Source organism: Canis lupus, chromosome 28 (genome assembly GCF_048164855.1).
Source record: "Canis lupus baileyi chromosome 28, mCanLup2.hap1, whole genome shotgun sequence".
Lineage (NCBI taxonomy): Eukaryota > Metazoa > Chordata > Mammalia > Carnivora > Canidae > Canis > Canis lupus.
In genome coordinates, this window is record NC_132865.1 from 8,367,894 (window position 1) to 8,381,138 (window position 13,245).

General features: G+C 32.0%; 1 protein-coding gene across 15 annotated transcripts in view; it reads right to left on the reverse strand.

Moving 5' to 3' along the window:
• Positions 1-13,245, reverse strand: part of CNBD1 (cyclic nucleotide binding domain containing 1) — a 531,858-nt gene that overhangs the window by 52,910 nt on the left and 465,703 nt on the right. The window contains exon 13 of one of the 15 annotated variants that reach the window (XM_072804023.1): positions 1,184-1,477. The exons of the other annotated variants lie outside the window; for them this stretch is intronic. Coding sequence (XP_072660124.1) covers positions 1,361-1,477 — 117 coding nt within the window. The 3' untranslated portion in view covers positions 1,184-1,360. Of the gene's footprint in view, positions 1-1,183; positions 1,478-13,245 lie in introns of those variants that run through there. 15 annotated transcript variants of the gene reach the window in all.

The window sequence follows — 13,245 nt, forward strand, 5'->3', positions numbered from 1 at the left end:
AAACAAAACAAAACAAAAAAACAATACAAAAAATCAATGAAACCAGGAGTTGGTTCTTTGAAAAGATCAAGAAAATTGATAAACCTTTAGCCAGACTCATAAACAGAACAAAATAAAGCAAAAACAAGAGAGAGAGAGAATTCAAATAAAATTAGAAATGAAAGAAGAGAAATAACAATTGACATCTCAGACATACAAAGGATTGTAAGAGAATATTATTAAAAATTACATGACAACAATTTAGGCAACCCAGAAGAAATGGATACATTTCTAGAAATATATAGCCTACCAAAACTGAAACAGGAGGAAATAGAAAATCTGAACAGACTGATTACCAGCAAAGAATTCAGTAACCAAAAAATTTAAAAATTATGATGCTCATGATTGAGAAGTTATATAGCTATAAACTTTTGAATAGGCTATTTTAGAATCATGTACACTTTTGCCTTTGTGGGTTTTTTTTTTTTGAAAATATATTGGGTAGAAATTCTATTTGTTTTTATTGTTGTTTGAATGTATATGTCCCTACAAAATTCATATATTGAAATCCTAATGCCCAATGTGATGATATTAGGAAGTATGGCCTGTGGGGGATGCCTAAATCAAAAGTGGAATCTTTATAAATGGGATTAGTGCTTTTATTACAGAGATCCTAGAGCTCCCTCTAACTGCTTCCACCACATGGGGACAGAGGCGAAGATGAGGGCTATGGACAGAAAAAGAATCCTCACCAGAACATGACCAACTTGATCTTGGACTTCCCAGCCTCCCGAACTGTCAGAAATAAATTTCTCTTGTCTATAAGCCCATCCAGTCTGTAGCATTTTGTTATAGAAGTCCAAATGGACTGAGCCATCTTAATGCATAAAACGAGTTTTATATGCTTTTAATATGCATAAAATGAGTTTAAAATGGTAATAAAACTATTGTTTCATAGGTTTTGAAAAGCAAAAATAAGCTTCCTTCTTTTGTTTCATTTTTACACCTAATTTAATGAGCCAAGGCATGATATTTAATTTAAATATGCTAATTGGGATTTAGATGTCAGAAATATTATTTAAAAATTTCTGATCTTCTAAAAATTGTTATGGAAGATATTTTAAACTCCTTTTATGATATAAAACCCTAATAAAGAGAAACCCAATACAAAAAAAGAATAGAAAGGAAATTCAGTTGTCTAATCTAAAATGTATTGATAGGAATTTATTTATATGAATAGGAAGCTGGTCTGCAGGAAGCTGGTCTGCAAAGAAATAGAATTATAAGGTAATTGAGTAGGCCATTATAGAGATTTTCAAATGAATAACAAAAAAATTAATAATCCATGCAGAAATCTCCAGCTTCTTATGAGTTGGTATCTTTAGTAACTGACTAGAGTATCCTTGAGATTTCTAGGAATGCTGATCCTGTAATGGTTCCATTTTCCAAAGCCTGGAATAATTCCATTATAATACAAGGAGTTTTTCATTGTTTTATCCTAGAAAGAAAAGATTATTAAAAGTAATTAATCTTATAATCCCTAAACTTTGAAACTTCTAACAAAATGCACGTTACAAATTTCAGAGAAAATCTCTTTTAAAACTTTAAAGGCAGAATTTTCACTTAAGCAAAATCTAAAAATCTAATTTATACATAATTTTCTATTAAATAAAGTCAACATACATATCTATAAATTATTTCCAATGAAGCTCATTATTTTTTTTTAAATTTAAAAAAAGAATTTGAGAAGAAATTATTACTTTTAATTTATAAAGCATGTCTTTTGTCCCCACTGTGGGATCCTTAAATTCTTTGTATATATCATTTAGTTTGTCTTCCTGTTACTGCTATAAGGCAGATAGCAAGGAATGATTTGCCTGATTATTACCATTTTCCAAGATAATAAACTCTTATAATAACTGGAATAGCTTGTATTATCATGCACATATTTGATACCTCTCTTTAGAACCTCCCCATGTGAATAATTCTCTGTAGTGTCCCTCCTTAGAAGGGGCTTAGACTTCTCTGCCCCAATGATGGCAGAGGTGGCTGTGTAACTTGCTTTGGTCAATATAGTGAGAGAAAACATGAGGTGTATCATTTCCAAGGAGAAGTTTCAGGAGCCACTCTTTCCCACATGGTACCTTTTTTTTCTTCATTTCAGAGCAACCTTTTGAGTCCCAGCAAAATGCAGATATGCAGTCAACCTATGCTGGGCAAGTGGGTGAGAAATAGAATCTTTGTTGCTAAAAGTCACTGAGGGCTTGTGGGTCATTTGTACCATGCCAAAATTTAGCCTAACTGGAGCACAGCATTAATAATTTAATAACATCTCATTCTACATTTGGTTTTGTTCATATTGACTTATGAAAACAGAGAATGAAATAAAAGCCATAGGGAGTAAGTGATATTTATAAATAAATAAAGGGAATGAGTTTATGTTGATTGCCTACCATGTCTAATTTAACTCTCACAGCAACCTTGAAAGATAGGAAGTTATTTGGTTGATTTTTAAATGAGGACACTAAGGCACCATTTATTAAAACATTCTAGTTGATGTCCAGGGCCGATATGAATAATTACATAACATGTTATTTAAATATATATATATAATGATAAAGATTTAATTGTTGGAACATAAATGTTTTGTAACTATTAAAACAAATGTCCATAAAACAACTGTACAGTCGATAATATTCAAATTGACAATAATCTAATTTGAAAGACCATACAGTTAAGCTGAAATTCTATCAGGCCTCAGAAATTAAATATGGTATCTATTGTAGCAAAACTTTATGTGTTTGTTTTTAGTTCAGATGCTTATACTCTTGTGTGCAGCATATTTAATTTTTATACCACATTTCTTCTTGTGGAGGACTAAAAAGCTTTTTCTTCATTTAACATCCCATGGTTATTTTCCATTCAATTGGTACAAAGAAAAAAATTACATATTAAAGTCATTAATTTTCTTTTTCTTAAAACTTGGATAATTTTTCTCATAAGACAGTACTAATTAGAAACAGAGAATGAATCTCAGGGCAGTAAACAGATAATTAAAAGTATGATCCAAATTGTTCAAGATCTATTTGTATTAATTTTTCTACTAACATTGAAAGTAACAATCAGGACTATATATAGATTTATAAAAAATAAAAAATATATATTGTCACATAAATTGTTTCGTTGAGATCTGAACAAATGGGACATAAGGAACCAGTGTTCCACAGGTTGAGAAATCCCAAATTCAAGCTTAGAGATGTTAATAAAACTTCTGAATCATACAGCTCAAAAGTGGTAAAGCCCAGATTTGAATCCAACTCACTCTTCTTCTTCTTTTTTTTTTTTACTACAAAAATGAAAGTACTAAATATACCACTATCTCATTTAATTAAAAAGTTTTTAAAAAACCTCACAAACTTATGATCTGATGACTAAATATATGAATAATGATTAAATAATGAATAATGACTAAAAAGTAAAAAGGAAGAAAAGCATTGGCCAAAAGAATAGCAGAATGTCACAGAAATATATAAATACAAAGACTATAAATCAGATTCTTTGCTGCTGGAAGCAGATACCAACAGATATGATATTTTCAAGGAAATCAGTGTCCAACTGCTTTATGTTTGCTAGTTATCTTTTATCTATATTGCCATATTTTCTTTTTTAAATATTTTATTTATTTATTTATTTATTTATTTATTTATTTGAGAGGAAGCGAGTATGTGTGAGCAGGGGCAGGGGCAGACAGAGAGGGAAAGAGAGAATCCCAACTGGACCCCACACTTAGCATGGATGGATCCTGACTCTGGGCTCTATATCATGAACCTGAGATCATGACCTGAGCTGAAACCACTACTCAAAGTAGGTTATGTTGATTTATTGTTGCAGTTACGTTAGACTTGGTAATTTAGGGTATTACTACTTATTCAATTAAGGGCAGTAAGTTTTAATTATCAAGACAGAGAAGATGGGTAAATAAGAAAATTTTTCTTTCTTGAAAATTAGAGGATTAGCATATGGTCTAGAGTGTTTTCGTTTTATGCCTTTATTCGCTTTCTTTTTCCTCCATGTGGTAAAATATACTAATATTTACCATATTAACTCTCTTAAGTGTACAGTTCAAAGGCATTAAGTAGATTCACATTGTTGTACCATCACCACTGTCCATCCCCAATACTTTTGTATCATCTCAAACTGAAATTCTGCACAACACTTCCCATTCTGCTTACCCTCAAGCCCCATGTAACCATTTTCCTACCTTCTGTCGCTACGAGTGTAAGATAAAATCTGGCTATTTAAGGCATGTCATTTAGGTGGAAATCAGACGATACTGATATCCTTTTGTATCTAGCTTACTTCAATTAGCAGAACGTCTTTAAGCTTCATCTATGTTGTAGCATGTATCAGAACCTGATTCTCTCTTACAGTATTTTTATCTGAATAACATAACCATGCTTGGCAACAAGCTGAGAAAGGACTTGAAATTAATAAGTTTAGTGGACAGTAAATTAAAAAGAGAAATTCTGGGGAGTTAAAAGATAAAATGCAGAAGCTGATATTACAGTGCTTGTATTTTTTTTTCTATTGCACTAGAAATTGTTTTGAACACATTTCAGCACTTCTTCATTTGCGATTCACATTGGACATAGAGCTTTTTAAATTTATTGCTTGGTTTGAAATGGACGAAAACTTTAGAACAGCCTCCCTATCCATCCTTATCTTCCCAAATCTTATGAAAACCAGCAGGTTTTCTATTAAAAACCTAGTCATGTGAATCATGTAAGAAGTTGTCATTGTTACAAAGCAATGCAGTGAGCAGTGAAGACAAAGACTGCCAAGTTAAACACAAAGGATAAAATCTGTCTGCATATTCCCACACCCTTAAACACGTATTCCAGTGTGAACTGCCTGTCAGGTCTGGATGACAGAACTTGGCCCACCAGGCAATCATTCTCAGAAGGACTCAGCTCTCTCCAGAAACTGCATTTATATTTCCCAGATGATTATGTCTTTTATCAAAACCAGCAGTTGAGAAATGGTCAAGCTCAGGATCAGAAAAGTAGTCCAGCTATGACAGCTAGTTTCACCTACAGATAAATATGGGCAAGTGTAGGAGAGCAAAGCAATTGATGGGTTTGAATTCTCAAGAATAATATTAAGTTCATGTAAACCTAGATGGAGAAAATCAGTGGTCATCAGAGGGTAAATGATTTTTTTCTTCAGGAACTTAGTTTATTTACAAATTTGGCTTATGTTTTTTATCTTCAAAACACATGAAGCAAATATATTAAGTGCATAGAGCTCAGGGCAAAATTAAAACACAAATATATGCACAATATTATGGCTATGTGTGTGCCCTATATATGATTATGTAAAAATACATATAATTTTTTAAAAAGATTCGATTATATATTTAAGAGAGACAGAGTGGGGCAGGCGGAGATGGAGAAGAAGCAGAGGGAGAGTGAGCGATAATCCCAAACTGTCTCCATGCAGAGGATGGAGCCCCACGTGGGGCCAGATCTCACGATCCCAATCACAACCTGAGCCAAAATCAAGAATCAGAGGCTCAATTAACTGGGCCACCTAGGTATCCCACATATGTTCTTTAATAAATGTTTATGAATCCCTCATACACTTCTCCTTGCATAACAAAGTTTTGTTATGAAACTTACTGGATTTGCAAATATCTTCTCCCATTCTGCAGGTTGCCTTTTCTTTTCTTTTCTTTTCTTTTCTTTTCTTTTCTTTTCTTTTTTCTTTTCTTTTCTTTTCTTTTCTTTTCTTTTCTTTTCTTTTCTTTTCTTTTTTTTTCTTTTCTTTTCTTTTCTTTTCTTTTCTTTTTCTTTTCTTTTCTTTTCTTTTTCTTTTCTTTTCTTTTCCTTTTCTTTTATTTCTTTTTTCTTTCTTTTCTTTTCTTTCTTTTTTCTTTTCTTTTCTTCTTTTTCTTTTTTTTCTTTTCTTTTCTTTTTTTCTTTTCTTTTCTTTCTTTTCTTTTATTCTTTTCTTTTTTTTTTCCTTTTCATTTTGTTGATGGTTTTCTTTGTTGTACAGAAGCTTTTTACTTGAATATAGGCCCACTTGTTTATTTTGCTTTCGTTGCCTTGGCTTTTGTTGTCAAATCCAAAAAAATCATTGAGTAGATTGGTGTCAAGGAGTGTACCATCTATCCTTTCTTCTAGGTCTTTCATGATTTCAGGTCTTTTAAATTTTTAGAGAGAGAGAGAGGGAGAGGCAGAGACAAAGGCAGAGGGAGAAGCAGGCTCCATGCACCGGGAGCCCGACGTGGGATTCAATCCCGGGTCTCCAGGATCGCGCCCTGGGCCAAAGGCAGGTGCTAAACTGCTGCGCTACCCAGGGATCCCCATGATTTCAGGTCTTATGTTCAAGTCTTTATTCTGGGTTGATTTTTGCATCTGGTATAAGACAGTGGTCCAGTTTCATTGCTCTTTGCATATGGCTGTCTACTTTTCTCAACACCATTTATTGTAAAGCTTGTCCTTGCCTACTTTCCTCATTGTATTTTATTGGCTCCTTTGTCATAAATTAATTGATGACATACATGCAGGCTTATTTCTGAGCTCTCTATTCTGTTCTTTTGATCTACGTGTCCGTATTTATGCAAATACAATACTCTTTTGATTACTATCACTTTGTAATACAGTATGAAATCAGAAAATGAGATGCTCCTACTTTGTTCTTCCTTCCAAAGATTGCTTTGGCTATTTGGGTCTTTTCTGATTCCATATATATTTTAAGATTGTTCTGTTTGTGTGAAAAATGCTATTGGAATTTTGATAAGGATTGCACTGAATTTGTAGATTGCTTTGGGTAACACAGACATTTTAAAAATATTAATTCTTCAAATATATGTGCAGGAATATCATTCCATTTATTTGTGTCTTCTGTAATTTTTCATCAATGTTTTACAATTTTCAGTGTACAGACTTTTCACTTCCTTGGTTAAATTTATTTCTAGGTATTTTATTTCTTTTGATGCAATTGAAATTGACATTGTTTTCTTAATATATTTCTCTGATACTTCATTATTAGTGTACACACATGAGACTGATTTTTGTACATTGATTTTATATCCTACAAATTTACTGAATTTGTTTATTACCTCTAACAGTGTTTTGGTGGAGTCTTTTGGGTTTTCTGTATATATTATGTTATCTGCAACTAGAGGCAGTTTTACTTTTCCAATTTAGATGCCTTTTATTTCTTTGCAAATCATATATCTGATAGGGAGTTAATATCCAAAATTATAAAGACTAGCAAAAAAAATCTGATTTAAAAAATGAGCAGAGGACCTGAATAGATGTTTTTCCAGAGAAGATCTACAAATGGCCAAGAGCTATATGAAAAGATGCTCAATATTGCTAATCATTAGGAATATAAATCAAAACCTCAATGAATATAAACCACACAGCTGTTAGAATTATTATCATTAAAAAGACAAGGTTTAACAAATGTTAGCAAGGATCCAGAGCAAAAGGAATGTTTAGGTGTTCTTGGTGGGGATATGAATTGGTTCAGCCATTCTAGAAAACAATATAGGGGTTCCTCAGAAAATTAAAAACAGAACTGCCACATGATTGGCAATCCCACTTCTGGGTATATATCCAAAGAAAATGAAAACAAGATATCAAAGGGATATATGTGCTCCCACATTCACGTCAGTATTATTCATAATAGCCAAGATGTGGAAACAACTTAACCATCCACCAACAGATAAATGTGGAATATCATTCAGCCATGAGAGAGAAAGACATCCTGCCATTGTGACAACATGGATAGAATTCAAGGGCATTAAGCAAGGTGAGATAAGCCAGACAGAAGAAGGTAAATCTTGTATGATATCACTTATATGTGAAATCTAAAAAAAAAAAAAAAATCAAATTGATAGAAACAGACAATAGATAAGTGGTTACTTGCAGGGTGGGAGAAAGACAGGGAACTTGGTCAAAGGGCACAAACTTTTGGCTGTAAGATGAATTAGTTCTGAGGATGAATATATAACATGGTCACTATAGTTGACAACACTGTATTGTAGAATTGAAAAATTCTTAAGAGTAGAGCTTAAATGTTCTCTCTTACACACACAAGAAGATAAATATGTGAAGGGATAGGTGTGTTAATTAACTAGATAAAGGAATTCTTTCACAATATAAACATATATCAGCATGTTATACACTTTAAATATCTTAATTTAATATCTTAAATTTTACATGTCAATTACACCTCAATAAATTTGAAACAAAATTTTTTTTAGAAATTTAAAACTACCCAGAAAACTACATCTCCTGCTGTAATTACCAGTCCATACATAATCCTGACTTTATAAAGTGGTACCTACAAACCTTGTGACTTTTATTGGTTACATGGGTATCTTAGTACACCATGGGGATGAGATGAGAAAGTCCTTTTGTTGTTGATGTGAATACTCTGTTGGTGCTATTTTGTGGACCTACTTGTCCCTTATGGTACCGGAGAAATTATTGTGGGTTTCAGAGACCAAATTCCTTTCCTACTTTTTGCTTGAAGGTATACATCTTGAATTATAAACTGAAAGGTGTGCCTATCAGGAGAATCCACTTTTGGACTGCTTGCCGTCTCTGTACAGAATCCAGCATAATAGATAGATAGATAGATGATAGATAGATAGATAGATAGATAGATAGAGATATATCATCTGTCAATTTTTCTCTCCTACTCTATATTTGGGTTGGATTTCTAAATAAAAAACAAACAACCAAATAAGAAATGCCAAAATATCTTCCTACGTGGACTTTAAATCTTTTTTCTCATCAGGGCTTGAAAACCTGGCTTCTCTTTTCGGACTTATGATAATGACATGCTCTCCATTTTATATGAAGTGCCTCTCTACCTGTAACTGATTTAGCTGTTCTGTCCTAGTGTTGTGAATCTCATCCCTGAATTTTTCATTCTCCTACCACTGATAAATGGACACTAGGCCTTTGAATATAATATTTGCTATTGGCCTATGTACAATTTAGACAGATGCTATGTCATTAGCCACCATTTTAAACGACCTTTGAATTATAATTGGTCTGAAGAAATATGTGTATCTTTATATTAAGAGTCATGGATATTGCCTGAGGTTTTACATTAAAGAAAGAATCACAAAACTGTGTATATACAAGATAAGACATTACAATATATGTTGCACATAATTAACATTAAATATTATTTCACTCTTTTCCATAGAAAAGAGAAAAATAAGGAATTATAACTGCTTCCTTTACAATACTTTGAATTATGTTAACTACTGCATGAATTCCACATCCTATATTGAAATCTAAAACAAATTCTCAGCTTTGAAAGCAAAGGCCTCATAATAGCGAACAACTTCCACATTTAACTGTTCCAAAATAACAAAGTAACAATTAAAACTAGAAAGGTATGTCATATATAGTTAGCTCTTGGTAAGTAAATCTTAAACTATTGAATTGAAAGATTTATTTTTTAAGTAGGCTCCATGTGTGAGGCCCAGTGTTGGGCTCACGAGATAGAGACCTGAGCCAAGATCAAGAGTCAGTCATTTAACTGACTGAGCCACCCAGGTACCCCAGATTTGAAAGATGTTTTAATCTGATAGAAAAATAGATGAATCTGAGATCTAGGATTATTTTTCTACAGGTAGAGCTTATATGGTTAATTGTCCCTACAAAAAATTTATTGAGCTTGATATATATGTACACTCACACAAATTAAATTAAATTAAAAAAAGAAATAAGGATTATCAAAAGTGCTAAACAGAATGGCATCAAAAATTACAAATTATCTCAATATAACTAAGGATTTTGGCTTTTAGTCTTAAGATAGTAAAGCAAATTCAGATAAGTTAAAGGAAAAATTGTTAAATAAACTTATCTTATTTCACATGCCAATTTTTTTTCTTTACAGAATCCTTTAGAAAACTTCTCACATTATTATGTGAATACTTATTTGTGTCTTTGTTTCTGTAATTTTTGTATCTTCCTTTAGAGCTCCAGATGGTCCATAAAAGCAGGGACAATTTCATTTACATTAATTCCCAATTACTTAGCCAGTCACACAGTAGTGCTCAATAAATATTAGCAAATTGATTATTTTCTTCTTATTTTTTTACATTTCAGAAGATAATGAGTTGTTAGAATTATCTGGATATTTATTCTTTGTTTTGTAAAGATTTTTATTTATTTATTCATAAGAGACACACAGAGAGGCAGAGATACAGGTAGAGGGAAAAGCAGGCCTCCTGCGGGGAGCCCGATGTGGGACTCAATCCCAGCACCCTGTGATCATATCATGAGCAGAAAGTAGACGCTCAACCACTGAGCCACCCAGACATCCCGATATTCATTCACTTTTATCATTTAACTAATGCTTACTGAAGGTCTATGTATCATGTCTGTACTTAGTTCTGGACACATATCTGTAAACAAGAGACCTTATCTTCAAGGTACTTAAAATCTAGACTACATAAACAGGAGAATTTCAAATAATGAGACAATGTTCTCAAAGAGAAATGGGAGTGAGAGAGATGAAAAAAATAGAAAAGAAAAAGAAAAAAGCTTGACGTCTCCATTTAAAACCTGTAGATACATGTTACAGATTAATAATTAATATTTCTTGTCATACTAATCCCAATGGGAAGATAAGCAAATATGAATTTTAGGACAAAAAGATCAACCAATAGCTGGCAGAATGAGAAAAAGATTTTTACTTCTCAATAATATATTCCATTTCATGAAGACTAGCCTGAGGCATCAGGTCAATTAATATAATAACTTGGTACATACAGACTTAAGCATAAGAAGTGAAATTTAATTTAGTGGTCTTATGTTAATCATTGAGGGTCCAGAAGAGAGCAAAAAAACAATCTTAAAAAAAGGAAAATAGAATTTATGAGAGGAACTGAGGGAACTAATCAAATATGGCCTAAAGAAGAGATGACTAAGTGGTATTTAATTTCACTTGAAGGGATATAGTAGAGGCATGATTATTAGTGCCAAAGAACAGGTATGAATGCTGATTTAAACATGTGTCAACAATAAAAAAATATATATGTAGCTAGTGCATTTGGACATTTATATTTACTTTAAATTTTTTTTTTTTTTTTTTTTTTTTTTTTTTGCCCCATGGAATTATGTGTTTTTGGCTCTGGATTTCAGAACAAGAAATAATTTGTATTGGCTATAACCTAGGAGAGTAAGAATTTTTTTTTTTTTTCTGTGAGTATTTTAGTGGAGTTATTTTTTGTTGTTTTTTTGAGCTGTGCTTTTTCAGCACAATTTGGAGATATGCATGCAGTATATGTGTCAGTTTTACTTTTCTCTGAAGTAATAAGCAGTTAATATTCTTAGATTAACTCAAGATGTTGAGGTATAAAGACTAATTAAAATAAACTTTAAAAACTAACAAACCTTAATCATTTAATATGTCGATTAAAATTAGTCTATCAGTCTCTGACCATGGACCTCTTTTGCAAACTTCATAAAACCACTTAACCTATGAAAATTATAATTATAGACCAGAGCTGAGTCCATAATTTGCATTTTTATTTAACATATTAACATTAAAAGTTTCTAAATAAGGTTTTAAAATTAATATAGAGTGATTACTTCAGATATTTTGAAATGTGATTTCATTTAAATTTTTTGCAGTGTTTCTATTTGCTTCAGTTATTTTTTATGTTAAAATGGATTTCTATTCTGACTCACAATTTCACTCTGATTCATAATTTTTAAAATTATTGTATTCCATTTATTAACTGGAATTTAAATAAAAACTTGAAACTACAAAAAATAAAATTATTTTATTCCAAATGAATAGATGAACTAAAAAGCAAAAACAAAAATAAGTACCAGAGAATAAATTTAAGTGAAATATATAGATTGCAACTATTATTTTAATGTCATTTTTTAGTTAAAACCATTAAAGGGATTAAAATATTTTAGAGTATGAAAATAAAATCTGATACAGGCATTAGAAAAGTGTTTATTAATCAAACTACTCTTTCTAGATCTATATTTCAGTTAATATTAAGTTTCCTTATGTGTCTAACACTATTCTGCTTTGAATGGTATCTATTTGCAAGTACCTTAAAATATACTTTAAAAAAAGAGAAGGAGACACATGTAGAAAACATTTAGGAAATAATAGTTCAGTATATAGCCAAGTATATAACTGTAAATTACAGACCATAAAAAAAGACTACCGGTCTTTTTTATGGAGATAGGGGCAGTCAGGAATGTCTAATTGAGAGTGGTGGGTGTTGTGACTGAAGGAGGACCAGAATCTTAATCTGTTTAAGAAGAGGGAGAGGAAAACACAAAAACAAAGCCAAAATAGAATTTGTGCTAGAAGAGTAAGAAAACTAAACTGAATAGAATGGTCAGAAGGGAGAAACTACTGGGAGGGAAAATTAAGCACAAAAAGCTGAATGCTTGTTGGAGGAGTTCAAATTTGCTCAGAATAGTGAAGACGTTTAACTATACACCTGAATGGCAGGGATATCAAGTGGCATATTGTCTGCCTGGAATATATTGTCAAAATGAACAATATAAATAAGCCCTGATGCTAAACATTTTTTGTTAAAAAGTTAACAGAGAGAACCAGAAAGAATATATGGCAAATCCAGAATTTTTTTTTGGTTGTTAGTTAATACTGAAAAATGATTATTTCCCCTCAAATTTTTACTTCTTACTTAGTCTTCCATTATAGTGTTAAGGGGCTACCTCATCCTTCCTGATTCCAGCCCTCCAACCAGTTTTGGTGGAATGGCTCCCTATTTCCTCATCTCTTCCATTATTCTCTGTAAATTTTAAAATTAAAAGCCACATTTTTTTTCTTGGCCTAGTTGTTAAATCAGGTTTGTATAAATGCATAATCTCACAGACACCAAGAATCACTAGTTTTCTGGGGCCAGTTCATATTCCACGAGAGCCAATTGCGTGCATCTCTCCCAACTGTACTTATAGTGACATCACATTGGGGACTTGAAATTGGCAATGATGGGGATATCTACACCATGAAAACTGGCAAATGTTACAAGTCAAAGGTTATTGATTTGGTCTGTTTTGTTTGGGGAGAGGGGAGTAGTTTGTTAAGCCCTGATTAACACACCCTTGTGTGCAACAATGTATTTTTCCATCCTCTTTCCAATTGATTTTTAGTTCCAGTTTTTATGAATCAGAAAATATCTATATTTTATTTTCGATCAGAAAATTTCTATAGAACACCCATACTTCTTGT